At 35.1% G+C, this 19,828-nt stretch overlaps 1 protein-coding gene across 1 annotated transcript in view; it reads left to right on the plus strand.

Annotated features, from left to right (window-relative positions):
* PTPRQ (protein tyrosine phosphatase receptor type Q) overlaps positions 1-19,828 on the plus strand; it is a 99,330-nt gene that overhangs the window by 18,393 nt on the left and 61,109 nt on the right. Inside the window, exons 14-22 of the mRNA XM_054279589.1 lie at positions 1,143-1,424; positions 2,159-2,341; positions 3,008-3,109; positions 5,375-5,495; positions 9,198-9,358; positions 10,950-11,095; positions 17,997-18,150; positions 18,636-18,926; positions 19,147-19,422. Coding sequence (XP_054135564.1) covers positions 1,143-1,424; positions 2,159-2,341; positions 3,008-3,109; positions 5,375-5,495; positions 9,198-9,358; positions 10,950-11,095; positions 17,997-18,150; positions 18,636-18,926; positions 19,147-19,422 — 1,716 coding nt within the window. The remainder of the gene's footprint in view (positions 1-1,142; positions 1,425-2,158; positions 2,342-3,007; positions 3,110-5,374; positions 5,496-9,197; positions 9,359-10,949; positions 11,096-17,996; positions 18,151-18,635; positions 18,927-19,146; positions 19,423-19,828) is intronic.

A 19,828-nucleotide genomic window follows, 5' to 3' on the forward strand; every position in this document is an offset into this window, starting at 1 on the left:
GTAATTCAGGCTGAGATTCATGTGTCCTAATTTTAGCCCAGAAACAGAAATTTGTTTGACTCTTGAAAGGAGAGATGCCTCCAAATAAAAGATTCACTACAACTGTCTTAGATAACTTGCATTAGGATGGAAGAAACTAGGCTGTTGCATTTAAATATTTTACCATGCCAGATAAATGGCAAAATACATTTAAATTAAAAATTAATCTTCTTCACATGGGAAATATTCATGTGGGCAGTCTTGTCATCCAGAGAGCAGTGATCTGTTACAGTTAACACTTTCATGTGCTCAGAAATCAGGAATGAAAATGATTTGTGGGACCTTTTAGGCAAAAATATTCATAATGAATTCTGAAATATCTTCAAATGGATATTTGTACAAAAACTGAATCCTATGATCCTGAGTAGGTAGTATATTTTCATATTGATTTTACAGATTATTTCAGGGGTAAAGTGGTGAAGCCTTCAGAGGAATCAAAATTGACATTCAGAGCTGATTTTATTCATAAGTGCAGCCCACTCACTTCTTCAACACTTCCAAGCCTTATTAGCACACTGGAGTCACATGAGCTCATACATTGCCAATAGATTTAACCACACACCACCCTGGAGCTGGACTTGCTTAGTGCATGACCTTCACACCAGAGTGTGCAAGATTTACACAGGGTTCTCTAAATGGAATTTAGTTACTCTGCATGGAGGCCCTCTCTTGGTTCAATAGTTGATTAAGTACTAAGGGTGGTTATTTTCAAAGAAAGCAGAGGACATTAATCCAAGTTTAAAGAACTAAATATGAGGAAGACAATGAGAGGATTTGAAGGACCAGTCTGCATGAGACTAGTAGAGAGAAGAAATTTTTTTTCATAATAAGTGCAGTTTCAGATAGATTTAGAAGTGGATGAGAAAAGAAATTCCAGAAAAGCTAAAGTGTCATAATGCAAAAAGATGCCTAATTTTATGGGTAAAAAAGAGACATATCCAAATTAACTAAGGTAAAAAGTGGAAAGGCTTTGAGAACAAAATTGAGAAAATGAGCGTAGCTCTTTTGTTACAGTTAGGATCCAACGCCAGGATCCAATAGGTTTATGATGTCAGCTCTGTATTCTTTATTTGAAAAGGTTTTTTCTGATTTTTGTGTTGCAGAACCAGATTCCCCACCTCAAAACTTAGAATTAATAAATGTAACTGCAACAGAAATAAATCTGAGATGGTCACCACCTGAGCAGCCTAATGGTCTCATAACTCACTACGAAGTTCTGTACAGCGATTCCAACAATTTTTTTATTAAAAATGCCTCATCTACAAGTATATCACTAAGTGAAATGAAGCCATATACTCTCTACAACATCTCAGTAAGAGCATTCACCAGACTTGGCTATGGGAATCAGTCATCTTTTCCGCTTCTGGTCAGAACTTCTGAAACTGGTGAGTACTTTTTAAAGAATGAAAAATTTTGACAAGAAGTTGCTTCATGATAACCTTTGATGTCCAGGAGATAAGTTTCAATAATTTAAAAAGTATTTTCTTACTTTGCCAGGCAGTGAGTTTGAATCCCATTTTTCTCTTTTCTATACAAAGCAAAAGAGCAAGGCCAGGTGCTTGGTAAGGGATGGGGAGCCAAGAGCCCCGGGGTTCCTGGGCCAGATGAGCAGAGGTGTCACTAGCCAGGACTTGTCTCACCACCCTACTGCAAAGCGCATGGAGCAGGCAAGGTGCGGCAGCCAGGGCCAGTCTGGAGTGCCGAACACCTCCTGCTGATGCAGCGGGTCTGAGGTCAAGCCAGGAAAGAAATTTCACAGGTTCAGTGACAATAACCAAGGCAGACAGAGCCCAGTGCCAGTGAGGCAGGCCTGCAGTGGGGGAGCCAAGCTGAGGCTGGGCTGCCCTGTCAGGCAGGGACTGGATCAGTGGGACCATGGCCAAGTGCAGCCATGACAGTGATGAAGATGAATTAAGATGATTTCTATATTTTTTTTTTAAGACTTTGTTGGTATTGTGTGTGTGTAAGTGTTTTTGATCTTCAAATTCAACCTCTTTAAAAATGTATTTCATTAAAAAAATAGGATACAAATCTGAGTCTGTTTAATTGAAACTGGTTTATAAGAATTCTTTCCAAATCAATGAAACGGACTGAAATCTTCTAATTTTTTTTCTTTTAGTTCCTGCTTCTGCACCAGAAAACATAACCTATAGGAACATCTCATCCATGGAAATCGAATTATCATTTTTTCCACCATCCATTCCCAACGGAATCATACAGACCTACACAATATATCTCGTGAGGACTAATGGGACTGAGCAAAGAGTTATAAACACTACCCTTCTGACACTACGTATTGCAGGCCAGTATATAATGATCTGGAACTTAGGGCAACTGAGTTTTTCTGGGAAGTGTGCAACAGACAGAGATATCTTAGTTCATTGGTTGGACCTGATCCTTCTTGCCCTTACAGAAAGTTTTTTGCTCCCTGTCATAAAAAAATAACTTGTGTCCTGTCATAATGTGGTGAAATGGGCCTCAAATGGTGGATTCTAACATAAATTTCATTGTATTTTAGATGGTTAAAGTACAAGGAACTTCAATATCATTGTAACAAAGGAAACCCTCAAGTCACCTGCATATCTTTCTGATCTTATTCTGGATAAAAAAATTCCTTTTCCACTCAGCTTTGAATCTTTTCCTAAGTTCTGTCATTATTGCTGAGGTGTGGCACAGCAATTAATGCTGGGAGCTCAGTACCCTCACTGCTACATTTTCAGACTGCAGCCAAGGACAAACTGCAAAGCATTCTAGGAATATGAAGTATAAACTGGTAATTAGGGCTTTGACCCTTCTTTTGCCAAGATTTTGGTGTTCCAAGCTTTCCCAATGCTTATTTCAGTCTCTAATGACACAGATCAGTGTGATAGGCTTATTCACCACTTCAAAAATACTTGCAATCCATTAAAAAACTAATTTGTTCCATTGAATCATTGTTTTATCGAATTATTCTTTTTTGTTTGTTTAGATTTAAATAAGTATACAGAATATACTGTAGAAGTGTCTGCTAGTACCACAATGGGAGAGGGCGTTCGTAGTTCACCTCTGCATGTACTAACTGAGGAAGATGGTAAGTCGGAACAGAAGTTTCAGTGCATCATTTTCTACCTGTATTCTTAATTTACTCTTAAACTTCATGTCAGATATTTTTAAGTCTTATGAATTTTTGTTGGAAGTTATATCTCTCCATTTCTATCTGTAACTATGTATCTACACACAAACATATTTATCTACCTATCCATCTATCTACCAATATATTTATCAGGACAAGCTGTATGAAATGCTGCAATTGCTGTGCCTGGACTTTTAATCTTACCAATATCTTATGAATCTGAAGTATCTTAATTTACTCATACTATTTTAATCTAATACATGACATGGTAGAATTATTCTATTTGCTTTTTCAGTCATGTGAGACCTGGGGAAAGGGAAAACCACAAAAATGCAGTTTGGATCGTCCAGGGACATTTCTGTGGGGTTTCTTGTATTATTCTAAGCAGATGCACGTACAGGTACACATAGATAGCTATGAAATTATTAGTAATATGAAAATGCCCAAAGTACATCATCTGTAGCACTGGACTTCCAAATTGAGCTGGGGCATGTGCAGGCTGAGGATAGAACACAGTTGTTGCAAACCCTGCTAATTTTTACAGTGGGTCACAAACCAGCAGAGGAACCTTAAAATTATGCTTGTACTTTCAGAACATGATGTTGTAGTGCAAAGTTATCATTGGTCACCTTTTGAGTTTCTGCAGGGGAATGCTGAAAAAAAATTCATAGCAAAAATCTTAACTTAGGTGCTGTGAGTGACATTTTGGAAAAGGCTGTGTCTGTTCCCCTCCTTTGCTTCAGTTGGAAATCTCTGGGAACATATCTAAAGGGGCATTGACACAAGCAACTCATCAGCCACACTGTCAGTAAAAAAACTTTGCTCAAGAGTTATTTTGCTGGAGCCGACTGAAAAGAGCTAGAATGGATAAATCAATTCTTTTAGCAGAGATTATTTTTATTTAGACAAATGTAGTTTCTATTCTTTAGAAAAAAAAAATTCCCTGAACAAGAATTGTAGAATTAACTAGACATGTCAAAAAGATGACACTTGCCATATGACAGATCTTTTATTGTATAGTCACTGAGGATAATATAACAAGTAAAACACAAAATACAGCTGTCAACATTTTTCACCAGTAAATACACTCACTGAATGCAGTGAACCTTTGTTCATGAAAAAATATAAAATAGTTTTTCTGTAATATAAGGAGTTATAAAACCTTTATGCCAACTTTCAAGATAGTGAAAGGAACAAGAAGTGAAAAACAACAATATTTATAATACACCACATGTTCCGTATTCACAGGAACACAGTGTTCCAAGGTTCAGACCAAATGTTTCATAGATTTGCTAATAGTTATGCTCATATTTTCAATTTTCATGCATGACTACAGCTATGACCTGAATTTTTAGTGCATGATGCTCTTTGGTTTAATTTGAGAAAAACAAATGTAATTCTAATATTACTTCATAGTGATGCATAGGTCCATGAATCAAGATGCAGATAAAGATTAATTTCTCAATAACATGCTGATAATAAAGCAGTATAATTTATGCATGCATTAGTTATTTGTCCTCAGTAAAATTAATAAGAACCTTTGAACAAAGACAAACGTGGTCTAACATTTTCATTTATTTACAATGTTTCCCTGCAGAGCTGGGGTATGGTGTCATCTAGGGATCATCTTAAAATTAATTTTAAGAATCTCAGTCAATGCCTACCTTTTCATTTGCCCTTGCAACACGTTAAATCTATGAATGTGGTCCTTGCTTGATGGAGTGAATAGATTTTACTGCTGTCTTCTATCCCACAATTTTATCATCTCTCAATGCCATGCTTATCCACTTTTCCACCTTTTGGCACTTCGTATAATTCTTTACAGCACATTCTTTTCCTCAGGGGAACTATTATGCTGTATTTTCATGTGTTCATATCTATAAAGCTCTTGCTTTTATTAGAAGGGGAAAAAAATTACAGCAATGTACTTGGGCAGTAGGTGAATCACTGTGACCTAGCCATTGCTCTGTTTTCTCATGAAGTACTTTTTCCATTGAATCACAGAAACAGATGTTCTAACAACACCATGCAAAATCTTCTTTTATCATCTGTCAGAAAAAGGAAAAGAAGCTGTGCCTTAACATTAGCGGATGGATACTGTACCAGTGTGGTACAAGGTTAACTTTCTATCACAAATAATTCAAAGCCTAATTAAGGATGCTGTGTATCCCACCGATCCTAGCTGTTTGACAAGGTGTTGTGTCCTATTCTCTCATTTTACAGCTCCAAGTTCTCCTCCACAAGCCCTCTCTGTAAAACAGTTGTTGGGTGTCACTGTGAAGTTGTCATGGAAACCTCCACTGGAGCCAAATGGAATTATCCTCTATTACACAGTTTGTGTCTGGTAAGATTTTTCTGGAAGTACTTCTGAGGATAAATGTTAATCTGTAACCTATCAGGAATGTTAGGTTTTTGTTACACAATATGCTGAATACATGTTTTGGTAGAACAAATATCCATCCAGCACTTAAAATACTGGACTTCTTTATATGAAAATTCAGACTAGCAAAAAAATGGGGGAAAAATTTCAGCATTTCATAAGCATTTCCAACATCTTTTTCCAAAGGTTATGCTATAGTAAGTGAACTCAGAATTAGACTAGAGCATGGTGCCTATTTCCATTATATTCTGATTAGGTCTGCTGCAAGGCAGGGTGCAAACCCATGCTGAATTGTCAAGGAGATTTGAAATAGGCTTAAAATAGAGAAATATTGCCTCCTGTTATAGACAGTGTGTAAGAGCCATGTTTAGAGTTTTTGTATGTACTATCAATTATGCCTACTGTTATATTTTGTATTTATTACATTCATAGCAAACACATATTTTTAACAGATAATTTTCATTTATTGTGTTCTAGTTTTTTCTATCTAACCATTTCTATTATTTTTTTTTAGTCCTGTCATATTTTTTCACCTTTACACAGGAATTTTGATACTTTAAAACTTGCAGTTGCTAGTTCCTATTCCTTGCAAAACATAGTTTGGTCTATCCATGTGACATCTCTTCAAAAATCTATAACTTCTACTGGAAGTGAAAATGGTTTTTATTGATCACTTTTAATATATTGCATTTATGTTTTACCATTTTATTGCCATTGCTAAGGTGCAGGAAGCAAATACTAAAGTGCATAAGACACGAACTAGATGTGCAAATCCTCAGTTTTTATGGACATACTGCTCTTGACCTTACATTATTTTATTTTTATTTGGGGTGGGGTTTGGCCTCAGTTACTACTTTTTTTTTAAAATTATAATTTCTAGTTAAGTTGATGATAAAGTGAAGAGGAGAAAGCTCTTCTTTCCAGAAAAGTTGAATTTTTCTTCTCTTGTTAGTTCTACTCTACGGGGAATGTCTGTTGCTCTTTAAAATAATGACTGTCCTCAAGCTAGGGAAGAGTTACTTTATGATAAGGGCTATGGTTTTGATGCACGCTATGTTCAAAGACTTGAGGTTATGCAACTTTGCATCCTTATGTTCCCTTATAACTTACTGCTTTTATTACTGTAAAAAAAGATTTAGACAGAATTATTTTAAAAAAGAAACAACTCTTAAATTATCCCTATTTCTAAATATTGCAATTAAGCAACCACATAACTTCTTGCTGTAAGCCTTGCCCCTATTCTTTTTGCTCTGTCTTGTCTTTCCTTACTATGCCATACCTAAATTTAGGCTTTAAGTATCATGTTAAGGCAAGGACATTGGAGAAAAACTCCCTTTGCCTTCAAAGGGGTCATAACTTCACTCCTTCCTTGGCAGGGAGCGAGGGGTGTGGAGGAAGGAGAATAATTTTAAGTATTTAAAAGAGTTGTCTATACAGTTTCATCAAATGCCTTGCAGGGGGAGATTTAACAAGGCAAATTGTCATGCCATATAGTTGCTGCTCTTGGGAGGTACTCAATATATTTTGGAGGAGACTGTTAATCCCAGTGCTTCTCAATGAAGCAGAAAGAAGAAGGTTACTACAATTGTTAAATAAATGTTCCTTCACTTCATTAAATATTTTGCAACAGTTATAGAGAATTTGGTAAGCTTCCTTTAGCTGATTTGGAACAAGAATACACAATCAATAGAATAGAAAGGGTGATGTTTGCAATGTTTTCAGTTATAGTTCATGGAATTTGTCAGAGGACAAGGTGATTTTGGGTGCTAGTAGATAGTAAAGCAAATTTCTTCTTTCCTTGAACCCAAAAACTCATACTCCTTTAATGTAATTTTTGAGTATTAAAGGTGCAATTAACAAAATTGCTGAACTTGTATGTAGCTATTGTTTTTTGACACTATCCTTTTCTGCAAATTTTTGTGAGATACTTATTGACTAGGTCTATTTGGAGGTATAGATTTTTAAGACAATATGGTACCTGTCTTTGTCAAGTGGAATTTTGCAATTTCTTAGAATCTGTGTTGTCTCCATTTTTGAAAAAAAAAAAAAAGTATTTTAAAACCTTATATTATTTTTTTCAGTAAAATTTCTTGGCATAACTTATTCTGCTAGGTACTTCCTCACTGTCTGCGAAGGCTGCACTCACTTTGATCAGTGTTTTCTTATTTTTATTGCAATCTTTGTAGTTTCTAAACAGAATCAACTTCCCTTGAAATACTTCAAGTTTTTTCTCTTCTTTCCGTGCCTGGTTGTGGAAATGTTTTTTGGCAACTCACATGTAAGAATGCAGTTACTCAGAGTAGAAATGTTCACAACACTAAGCTGTGGATTTTCTTCTTACTTAAATTATAACCAGATAGGTATTTCCATACTAAGAATACATTGGGCAAAGATCCAGGAAAAAATGCCCTTCTTTGTATAGAGTTTGATAACTGCAGCTGCAATCTCTTGTAAATTTTAGTGACTATTAAAAATGTCCGAAGTTTGGGAAAAATGTAAATGTTAACGTTCTCTGTTACCAAGAATGTTTCCCATGTCAAGTGACATTCCACTCAAAATCTGAGGGTTAGGAAGGATTTTTTCTTTCTTTCTTATACATTTTCTCATTTCAGTTGTTTTTTAATGTAATCTTATTTCAGATATATTAGATGGTGATCTTTGCTAATGGGACAGTCATTCAGTTATCAAAGGATGAAAGTCTAGTAATTTTGAATAATTTTTTATTTTTTTTAGTATTAGAACACATTGTCATTTGTGAAGAGTTTCACGGTGATTTCTGGAGCAAGATACTTGCTTTTAATTATCAAATTATCATCTCTGTATGAAATCCTATTAGAGACACAGGACACCTACTCATACAGAAATCTTTGAAGGAATGGAATGTTAGATTTTTATTTTCCTCCTATTTCTTTCTTAAAAGATTATGTTAACTTTACAAGGAATATAACACTTTGTGAATTCAAGTTAGCTCTTTCTGTACCTTATTTTACTTTCTGATAATCATTTCATACCTATGCTAATACCAGTGTTTTATTAATGTTACATCTTGCAGTCTTTCTAGGCGGGTTTTGACCTGACTGGAGTTCCATTCTGATCCTCTGCTACATTCCACCAGAATTAACTCAGCACCAGCTAATTCCTGTTCCATATCATCTTCTATTATTCCATTTATAACTTCAGCCTTCTGACCAATTTCACAGAGTCATAGTAGGGCATGCTCCCTGCTATAATCTTTTTATATTTCGCTATTCCTGTCCAGGGAGACAGTTTAGTTATGCCCTACTGTGTCCTTCCCAAGGGTAACACATAACCATTTGAAAGCAGTTAATAGATACAAATACTTCTCCTTAATATTTCATGTAACCATTGTCTTTGTTGATGTAATTAGCAACCATATTTCTGTGGGTTTTTGGGGTGTTATTTTTTTTAAGAAGCAACATGAAGAGCCCTACTGTGATGCCGTGGTACGAAAGTTAGTTTTTCACCATAAATGACAAAAATTTATCCTAGCCTCTTTTAAAAACCTAAATTACTTGTATTTAACACAATATTGCATTTTTCATTTTTGTTATAAATGCTGTAATTATATATAGAGAGAGAAATGATGTGTGTATATATAGAGAGAAATGGTGAATATGTATAACTAATAAAATAATTTTTCTTTAGGAATAAAATGTCAAAGAGGAGTGTAAATGTAACAGAAACATCACTGGAATTCACAGACCTAGAATATAACTGTGAGTATAGCGCTTACCTAACAGCAAGTACAAGATTTGGAGATGGCAACATAAAAAGTGATACTATAACATTCAGAACTTCTGAAGGAGGTAAGCTTATATACAGTATGAACCTTTATTTTCATTCAGCCTTAAAATTCTGTCAGCCTTTTTAAAGTTAATAAGTCCACTGAAGTAGAAGTGACATTTGACTTGTAAAAGACAGACATTCTACCTGTCTCTGTGCCTCTATCTTTGTGTATACATGTATCTCTGTGCCTCTATCTTTGTGTATACATGTATCTATGGCTCTATAAAATTATGATAGGTATCGCTACTAATTTACCGAGAAAAAAATATTTCTCTTTAGGACAGACAAGATCCAAATAATTTCTTTCTAAACTTTGAAATAATTAATATTATTTTTGTAATATATTTTAATGGATCCTTGCTTTAAGCAGCTGTGACACAATTTCTGATAGGGAAAATACTTCTTAGAATATCACTCTTAAGTCTGCAATATTTTTAATTTGAAAATGAACACTGTCAGTGTATATTTCATTTTAATTATTTTATACTTCCAACATGGAAAGTGACTTTTATATGATCATATGATATACTGGAAGTCATTTGGAAGTCATTCAGTTTAAGTTTTGTTTCTGGTTTTCCATCAATCATATTGCTATAATCTGTTGCAAAACAGATAGTATGCAGGCATACTTCAGAATCACCCTGCACAGATATCAGCAATTCCCCAATGCACAACCACTGGCAGGACAGCATCTATCTGAGCCATCCCTCCAAAATCTATCTACATCATCAGGTTGTAGATATTCACAGTTGCTGTTGAAACTGGTATGGGAATATAATTTTACTTTATTGGGACAGACTTTAGGGAACTGGTGCTGGGGTTCCCCCTCCAATTAATATTTTAATATTTTACACAAACTAGAGCAGCACAAAGCAAGAGAGATACATAACTCATAGTGTTCAGTACTCTACTGCAAGTTCTGTAGAGCACTTTCTTGGATGGTGAGAAATATGGATTTAAATTCTCCTAAGCTATCTTAAGGAATTGAATTTAACTCTCCTACATCACTGTGTTACTGAGACAAACCATATGCTGCTATTCTTTATAAATAGGAGAAGGGACTAATGGAAGAAGGCTTACAGAGGTATTTCTGCACATTTAATAGGATGAGAAAAGAGGAAAAAAGATAAATTATCATACTGTTCAAGCTTAAGTAACTTGTTCACCTACATGAGTTGGGAGCCTAAATTCTGTTTATAATCAGAGAGAAAGAGGCTTTAAATTTAGGTTTTGTGAAAAAAATCACTTTTTTCCCCCTACTAACTATATTTGCAGTATAGACACGTAACTCAGTCAACTTCCATGGCTACAAATTAGATTTTCTATGTGCACAAAGCAGTAAGTACAGGAAAAATTCTATAAGAAAAATCTTATCTGTTTAAAAATGCAGCTAAATACAAATATGATTGAAAAAATGTTTTAAAAATTCATTTCACATATACAGTTTTAGTTCATTATTTTGTGAAACAGTTTCTACACCATAATCAGAAATACATTTTATTTGCCATAGGATGTTGTAAAATCTACTACAGTGGATGAACCTCCGGTATTAAGTGTAAAAAACCTTGAGGTACAAAAGCTTAAATTTTGCTAAAATTAACATTTTTGCAGCACCAAGTGATCCACCAAAGGATGTTACATACAGAAACCTTTCTTCCACATCAATAATGCTATTCTGGTCTCCTCCTCAAAAGCCTAATGGAAATATACTGTACTACTCAGTTTATTTCAAAAACAACTCAGGAATATTCATACAGGTAAGCGTGTTTTTATATTCTTTTGTAGAAGTAAATTAAATGTTCTAATAATTACTTAAAGATGAAATCAGTTTTATAGTTATCAATAAATTGCTCTTTCATATTTCCTTCACTATGATGTAGATTTTAAACTTACAAAGACAGAAGTACATCTTGTAATCATATGTTTTACATTGTGCATCTCACTGAGCATTCATATCATGTAAGCATTAATGCCAATAGGTTTCGTGTAATATTCCATTATGCAAAGTTTATATGTACATATATATATATATGTACACATACACCTAATATACATACACACTTTACATATGTAGTGGATAGACTCAAGACCCACTACATGCATGGCACACCCCCAAGAGTGTTCTTTAAGTCTAATCTATCAATTTCAGTAAATTTCTGTTTCTGCTTTTACTTTTTAATACATAATGGTATAGTATTGAAAATATGGAGGTAATGTGAAAGTAAGGAATGCTTTTTTTTCATATTTTTCTTACTCTCAAAAGGAAATTACTGTTTAGTATATTGAAGCAAAGATTGTTATTCTGAAGTTAAAGCTTAAAAGACAAAATCCTGTAAATAATATTTTGGAGATATATTTTAATTTAATTTTTTTTCCTGATGCTGCTTTCATCCCTAATTATGCACTCCACTTATTAATTGTATATAGTCTTTTTATTCTACTTTCTGTGAATATCTTATAGTACAGAAATATAATAAGAGAAATAAGCCTCCTTTACAGTTTTTGGGTCACAAGTTTTACACACATGGAAGAAAAACAAGAAATATAAATTCATTTAGAAAATTATGGAAAACAACCTTGACTGCATAAATTTATGATCAAGATATATTTAGGGTGAGGTATGCACGTTTTTGAGGATAACTAGAAAAAATATTCACAAATGTTAGACATAGCTGTGAGTGAATAATTGCTGACATACTTCAGTGTATACACGTCTCTGACTTGTGTGCAAGTATGTAGTTGCTGGGCTCTGCATAGTTTCAGGTGCAAGCAGGACTGTGCCATGAATTCACATTCTGATGAGATTAAAATCAGGGCTACAGTTCAGATCAAAGACTCTGTTTGTGCACACTGCTATGGCAACAGCTTTTTTCTTAAATCTCTTTAAGAGATTTAAGAGGTAAAGTTGACAAATTTAAGATTTAAGTGGAAAAACTTTACATCAGTGCATCACCTGAACCAGCCCATCCTATGAAGGACACTTCAAGCAATTTTAGAGGAGGACTATGGACTTGGACTATTCCTGCCTCTAGGAAGGTGTAACTCTGAGATGAATGAGTAAGGCAAAGCTGACACACTGAGAGAGGGAGAGAAAGAGAGAGGGAGATAAAACCCCCCAAGATGTGCCCAGGATTCTGGAAATAAAGGAAGAAGATAGGGAAGACGGAGCACAGTAGCATTGGCCCAGGAAGGTGAGGGTCCAGTTTTATTATCGTGTGATCTAGTTAGGCCAGGAAATGATGGTGGCACAAGTGAAAGTTAATGCTGCTTTGGCGTATTTTGTGTTGTCAGGACAAAAGGGCTGACATTAGTTCTGTCAACTACTGCTGACAGTAGTTTTACCTCTGTGTGTGGAACCTACCATTTCCATCCTTTTGACTTTGATTTCTATTCCATCTCTCTGCCCTCAGAAGATAAGTTTCAGCTGCTGTTGCATCTGTCTCTTACTGCCCTTGGGATATGAGCATTAATCTCTCAAATAATGATCAAATCTTAATCTGTCTACTCCCTTTAACTCCTTATGCCCTTCACATCGTGTCTGCTCACTGTTTGTCTCGGCACCTACCAAATCTACACTACAGTCCTAATCTGCATTCCTATGGATGCAAGACAGATTTCAAACAGGTGAAAAAAAGCCAGCTCATTTCTGTCAGGTATTTTATATTACTCCTTTTACAACAGAGAAATGCATGTGTGAAAGTCAGCCTGATGTGTGACTATATATATATATATATATGTATATGATATATACAGACTGTTGTAAGCTGCATGAGTATGCATACATATAGCTTACAGCTTTCTGTAACTTAGAACTATAACCATGTAATTGCAGGGTCTGCTGCTAAGTTTTGTATTGCACATATTTGGAAAGAAAGAATCCTTGGCTGAAATACTCTGTGTCAAAGCCACCATTCTGATTATATTTAACCAAACTGTACTTTCAGTTGGAGAAATTAAACAGGAGAATTGAAAAAGTGGGTGATCTTTTCACATTTCAAATTTTCACATTGCAGGCAGCCATTCTCTACCAGTCTTTGCATCTTTGTCAGGACATAATGCCAGAGGTCCAAGTCTTAAAGCATAACTTCTAGATGCCTGAATAAACACACTTGCTGAAGAATATCAAGCAAATTAATATTTCCCAATGCTCTCATAATCTGAAATAGATACAGAAGTCATACTAAACTATTGTGTTGTCTCAATTTATCACTGTCTGTGCTATTCTGTTGTCTCAATTTATCACTTCTCACACATTCTCAAAATGCTCAGGCATATTAAAACCTAATCAACATAAACCACTGACTATTAATATGTTAAAACTAGGAAGTTAGTAGTTGCATAGTGAAGCATTTTGTTTAGGGAAAAAATGACCAAATACAAAAAAAGACCTGAGATAAAAGATACAGTTTACTCCCTGACATGATGCAGAAATTTGAGTTTTCTGTCAAAAAGGGAAAATTTATGTACCCTCTTCAGTCAGAAAAATAATGTATAGTTTCTTTGCTTTACTGGTCTACATGAAAAATAACACTGCAGCTGTCTAGTCAGAAGGCCTGGGTTGCTCAGACCCAAGGTTCAAGACGAGAATAGCAGAAGGAAATATTTAGTGATGGAGATTAGATTTAAGGATTTTGGTAGATGAGTGGACTGTTTCTATGGGGATGCTGACAGTTGTAAAAGAAAATGTGTCAGAGAGGGTGGAATGGCTGGTAGCCAACTAGAATAAACCATCACCTGCATTAGGCTAAGTTCCAGTTCAGCATTATCTTTCCTCTTCTGCTGTCATAGGCCTAGGGAAAATGCTACTTCATGGTGTATACACCCTGTCCCAGTGCAGTAAAGATCTGACATGTATGCTGACAAAGAGTGCTTCCTTCACAGATGACATGACACTGTACCTCTTCCTCACCTCACGTCTCTGTGACACTGCCGGGTTCCTACAGTTTAAGATTTCACTGTTTGCAATAGCAGCTTTGCAAGTTTTGCTCCACGATGCCTTGCCTGGTGCTTGAAGCAATCATAGTGTCCATATTCTCAGTCCTATCCACGAACTAAATCAAAGACTCAATGGAAGTAACTTTCTCATGGCTAAATATGAATCTATGAAAGATATCATTGGCTTGAATGAACTCCCTTATTCAATCTCTATATATTTCTGTTTTGATTAGCAAGAAAGTGGAAAGGTGCTAATTACAAACATAAATATATGCTTCAATAAATTTCCCCAGTGTAGGAATTTCAGTACAGATGAAAGCTGTCCTGCTCTGACAGACCAGAAAGGGGAACCAGGGGCAAGGACTGAAAAAAAGCCCATGATCCTTCTAGCAACTGAATATCTGACCCAAATCATCCAACCTCTACCTGAAGCCAAGCAAAATGGATATGACTGGATACAGTTCAGAGTGAAATTCAACTTGGTCTACCCCTGGGATCCAGACAAGGGGTGCAAACGATGTACTATAGTACTTAACAATCAAACATTTTCTTCACCTGTATGACTAAAGTAGGGATAAAAAGGGGAACGTCTCTACAATACACCGCAAATTTTTAAAAAGTTGGTCTCAGAATGGTACAGCAGACAAAATGCAATAACTTCACTTAGGTTTTTAATGGAACATTGAATATTCCACTCCTTGAAGGATGATTTGGATAAGCCTTCACAGTATCACCACTCTCACCTGATTCCCAGAGGCAAGTAAGTGATCCTCTGACTCACAACAAGAATGCAATAGAATGAACCTAAAAAAGAAAACAGAACAGAAGTAAAAGCTTAACAGTGAAGAAGAGCATCACCATGTTTTCCTTATACAGCCAACTACAGCTTTATGTCACTGGAAATGTCTGCCACTTCCTGAGGTGAAGAAGATACTGGTTTCTGCTGACACTTTCATGGCTTGAGTGTATTGCTTACACTTAGCTGCTTTTAATAATCTGATACTTTGCTATGTCAAAACTTCTTTCATGTATGGATGAAGAAAGGGACAGAAGGAAGAATTTCTTCAGCTGTAGCCAAAGATCCTAAGCTGCTTGCTTTCATCTACAGCCACAGTTAATTGTAAAACTTCCTAAAGTGTTCTATCCCCAGGGTACAATTAGTACAAGTTTCATCTTTTCTCGGTTTGTACCCACACAGCTCTTCCTGCTCACTATTACTCTTAATTATGTGCTCCTTTTTTTTCCTGATATTTTGGAATTTACCTAATATTTTTGCCTAATATTTTGTCATATCAGTAGTTAGAGATATCTCCTTGGGGTCCTCACTGTAAAGAAACTACATCTTAAAATAGTTTTTGTTGACCCACCAAAACCCTGTTATTCATGTTGGTTCACTGAGTCCTTAACTGCCAGACAGCTGCCTAAATTGTAAAGGCCTTTTTAAACTAAGAGTTGAATTTTCAGCTGTTCATATCAATAAACTCCCATTAAATCTAGGATCAAAGCTTGATGTGGTAGCCTTGACATTTTTACCTTAAAACTCAGGTAATTATTTAAGGTCTTATTTTAAAACAAATCTGATTATTACATGTTGTTATAAATTATTAACTTTTGCTAACAATAATAATAATAGTAACAAAAAGAGGATATTAGAATGCTTCCTCTGGGCCAGATGATGTTTTATGTCATACCCTGCTTGAGTATCAGTGTTTAACTAAATACCTTAGAATCTGATCCACTGTTTCCTGTATCTTAACTTACCAAATATAACACAAAGCTCTTTCCAGGCTTTTTCAGTTAGGTGTGCAGCTAGTATGAAATTCAAACTACTTCTAGAAAAAAGTCATATATTAAGGTGGAATTTTTTTTGTATTTTGACTGATGTTGACTTAACTTAGTCTATTGGGCAAAACTAACAGTGTGTTTATCGTCATTTAATGAGTGGATACTCACACATTAAAAAAAAAAAATTATACTCGCAATTTGTGCAGCTTCTGTTCTGCATTCAAAACAAAGGCTTAAGTTTTCATTGCCAAACTGTTTACTTATTTATGTTATGTCAGTACTAGTGACTGCAGGCAAAACTAGGTCTTCAAATACAGATCTAAAAGTCTCAGGGAAAGTAATGAGAGTGTCATCTATAGTTTTCTGCAAAAATAAAAATATTTTGCTCATACAAAAATTGGTGAAGTGTTGCATGAGATATATAAATTGATATGTGACAGACATTACTGACAGACATAAAGATTACATACTGAACTATCAGTTTGCACAGTATGGATTCAACTGTGGAATAAAGCATATCAGGGTGACTTCTTCAATAAGAACTTTCCTTATGAGAAATGTAATCAATTTTTCAGTGTGCAGTTTTAGCATTCCTGTGCTTATATGTGGTATTTCTAAATTTCAATACCCAAATATTTTTGTTGCCTTTCTCTTGCTTTAGTAAGTTTGCTCTTACAGCCTCTGTTTTTCAGAAAAAAAATTTCCTTGAAAGCTAACTTGCCTTTTAAATTGGAGGGTGTGGATTTGATCTAACACCAAAAATAGGGGCCAGATGAAATAGCTGGAATTCATCAGGAGGTTGGACAAAATCCATCTCATCCTGAAAATATTTCTGTGTAGAAAAGTTAGGATTTCTTTGGTCCTGAGAAGTCCTGCCCATGCCATTTGCTCAATAGGGCAATGTGGCTGCTGGAGAGAAATGCTACTGGCTCTTTGAATCAGCACTGAAGATTTGACTTGCTACCCAATGCTTGAGCTGAATATGCTGATGGGCTAAATGACTTCTCAACAATTTTCAAACCATGAACCAAACTGTGTTGGATCATCTAAGTCAGGTTCCTGTAAATCAGTGGATGATTCAACACATTCAACTTCAACTGATTTGAACTTATGTGGTGTAGCTGAACTTACATAAATAATAGCCTTTATATTTTGTCTTTTCATCTTCCAAAATTGTTGATTCTAAATAGGAATGGCCTCCTTAGAGGTGCTGATCTGAGCACTAACTTGCTGTTGTAGTCACAGTATTAATTTTTTTATATAGTTCAAAAGACACTGGGACTGGGATCTTCTCCTATTCTTTCTGTAGCAAGTAACTGCACAGAGGAAAAAAAAATTCTGTTCATGCCTTCAGTTTAACATGAGTCCACTCACTATAGACATTTCCTTAGAGATAATGGCATGATGTTACTGCAAGGGACAACTAGCAAAAGGAACAGCTCATCAAGGGGTGAGGTGAGATCTCTGCCACTGAAAGATTTAAGTTCAAAATCTACTCTCATAAAAATAGATTAAAGAGAGAGACGTCCTTTTATTTGATTAACAATGATCAGCCAAGGCATGTGTGGTTCATATAATCTATAAACAATTAGAAGATGCTGGGTTTTTTGTTAATTTTCTTGATGAAATATGGATAAACATACTGCAATATTACAGTTTTAATCTCTGAATTGGCATTCAACAATTACAAACAATAGAAGAAGCCAATCATGTACTCTGTAGTACTTACAAGGGGTATAAATAGACATCATAAAATCAAGTATCTCAGAAAAAATCAGTACTCATTAGGAGTCAAAGCATAGGCTTATGTCTTCTGAGTGCTATGGTGAATCATGTCTGCTGCTGGTGGTGGTGATGGCTAAATGGGGAACTAGAAAAAGAAATCAATGAATAAAAAGCATTTTATGTGGTAACATTTTCTTTTATTTCTCTCTTTAGAATTTCACAAGTTATGGTAATGACAGCAATGTCAGTGTAGTGCTGGATGACTTGGCAAAATACAGCCATTACACTTTGTGGTTAACTGCAAGCACAGCATTTGGAGATGGAAACAAAACCAGTGAAAAAATAGATGTGTATACAGATCAAGACAGTAAGTTAATAACTTTTTTAGTGCTCATTGTATATCAGGGTTTTTATTAAATATTTATTAAATATTGTCTAACTTAAAAGTTAGTTTACTGTTATGATGGCAAAGTTAAAAAAATACCATTAAATGTAGTTTTTGATGCTGCAATATTTATCTTTGCAAGGAAGGCATTTTGATCTGAGTCTTTCAAACTCTAGAGCACAGAGAACATGGAGCACAAGCCTCTGTGGATACAAGCAATAAAATTATTGTCTTAAGCTTTCATTAAGACTCTTTTCCTAAACAAATTTAACAGAAATGATTATTCATATATACCTTCAACCATTTTGCTTTTGATATTGAAACACAAATTATTTTTAAAAGTTGTAAAAAATATTGCAACTGACTCTTTCAGATTAATTATATTTGAGCAGTTATTTCTGGTTGGGGTTTGGATGTTTTATTACTGTAATCCATGCATTTAATTTTTTGCTTATTATCTCTCATAGTCCCAGAAGGTTTTGTTGAAAATCTGATCTATCAAAACATTTCCTCATCTTCTGTAAATGTAAGCTGGCTTCCACCATCCCAGCCAAATGGCTTAGTCTTCTTTCATGTTTCTCTAAGTTTAATGCAACTGGGAACCAGTAAGATATTATCTTTCCTTACTTACAACACAAGCATAATTTTTGATGATCTGGAGAAATACACTGATTACATTCTGAAAATCACACCAGCCACTGATAAAGGATCTTCTGAACGGCATACTCTGAGTCTTCACATAAGAACTGATGAAGACGGTAAGACTTTTTATTAATTCCTAAAGAAATTATTAAAAAACCCAAATAGCTTTCTGAAAGAAAAAAAGGGTTTATTTTTCTTGTTTCACTGAGTGTTTTTGTAATACAGTGACACAAACAACTGCTGTACATTTCTATTTTAAGACTGTGAAATAGAATTTTTCATTTCATATTTTTCTGAAATTATAGTTGTTTTTCTCTTTCTTATTTCTTCATATAGTCCCAGAATCAGCACCTGTAATGAAAACATTTTCAAATCTCTCAACTACCTCAGTTATGCTTTCATGGGACCCTCCTGTTAAGCCAAATGGTATTATAATACATTATGATTTAAATTTGTTTGGGCCAGAAAGGAATAGCTCATTCTCTACTACCAATAATTTTATCATTTTGGAAGATCTTCTGCCATTCACATTGTACAGCATTTATGCAGCTGCCAGAACAATAAAAGGACCTGGTCCCTCTGCTGTGCTTCAGTTCTACACAGATGAGTCAGGTGAGCAAATTCAATTGTAAACAACTTCAAAATACCAGCTCTATTACAGCATCCATCTTAGATCTGAGCATCAGACCTGTTGATATGGATTAATATTCCATTGGTCTGTGAGTGAAGAGCTTTCAGGCAAAGGAAGCACTGCAAGGCAGGTGTTTCCTGAGGGCTCCTCCTCCTGCCACAGGGCACAAGAGGAGGTCACATTCTGCACAGGAATACAAAAATAACCCCATAAAGAAATATCTTTTGCCTTTGGAATGTGTTATGGTTTGCAAAGTGTCAGAGATTTTGAAGCAAACAAGAGTACCTTTCTCTTCATCCCCCATGTAATTGAAAAATGATAAAACATGGAAATATTTCTGACACATTCACACAGTTCTCCTGTACATGGACCTCCTCTCCCCTGCAT

Source organism: Melozone crissalis, unplaced genomic scaffold (genome assembly GCF_028551555.1).
Source record: "Melozone crissalis strain CALT ecotype California unplaced genomic scaffold, PUWL_Pcris_2 ptg000004l_1, whole genome shotgun sequence".
NCBI classification, from domain to species: Eukaryota; Metazoa; Chordata; class Aves; order Passeriformes; family Passerellidae; genus Melozone; species Melozone crissalis.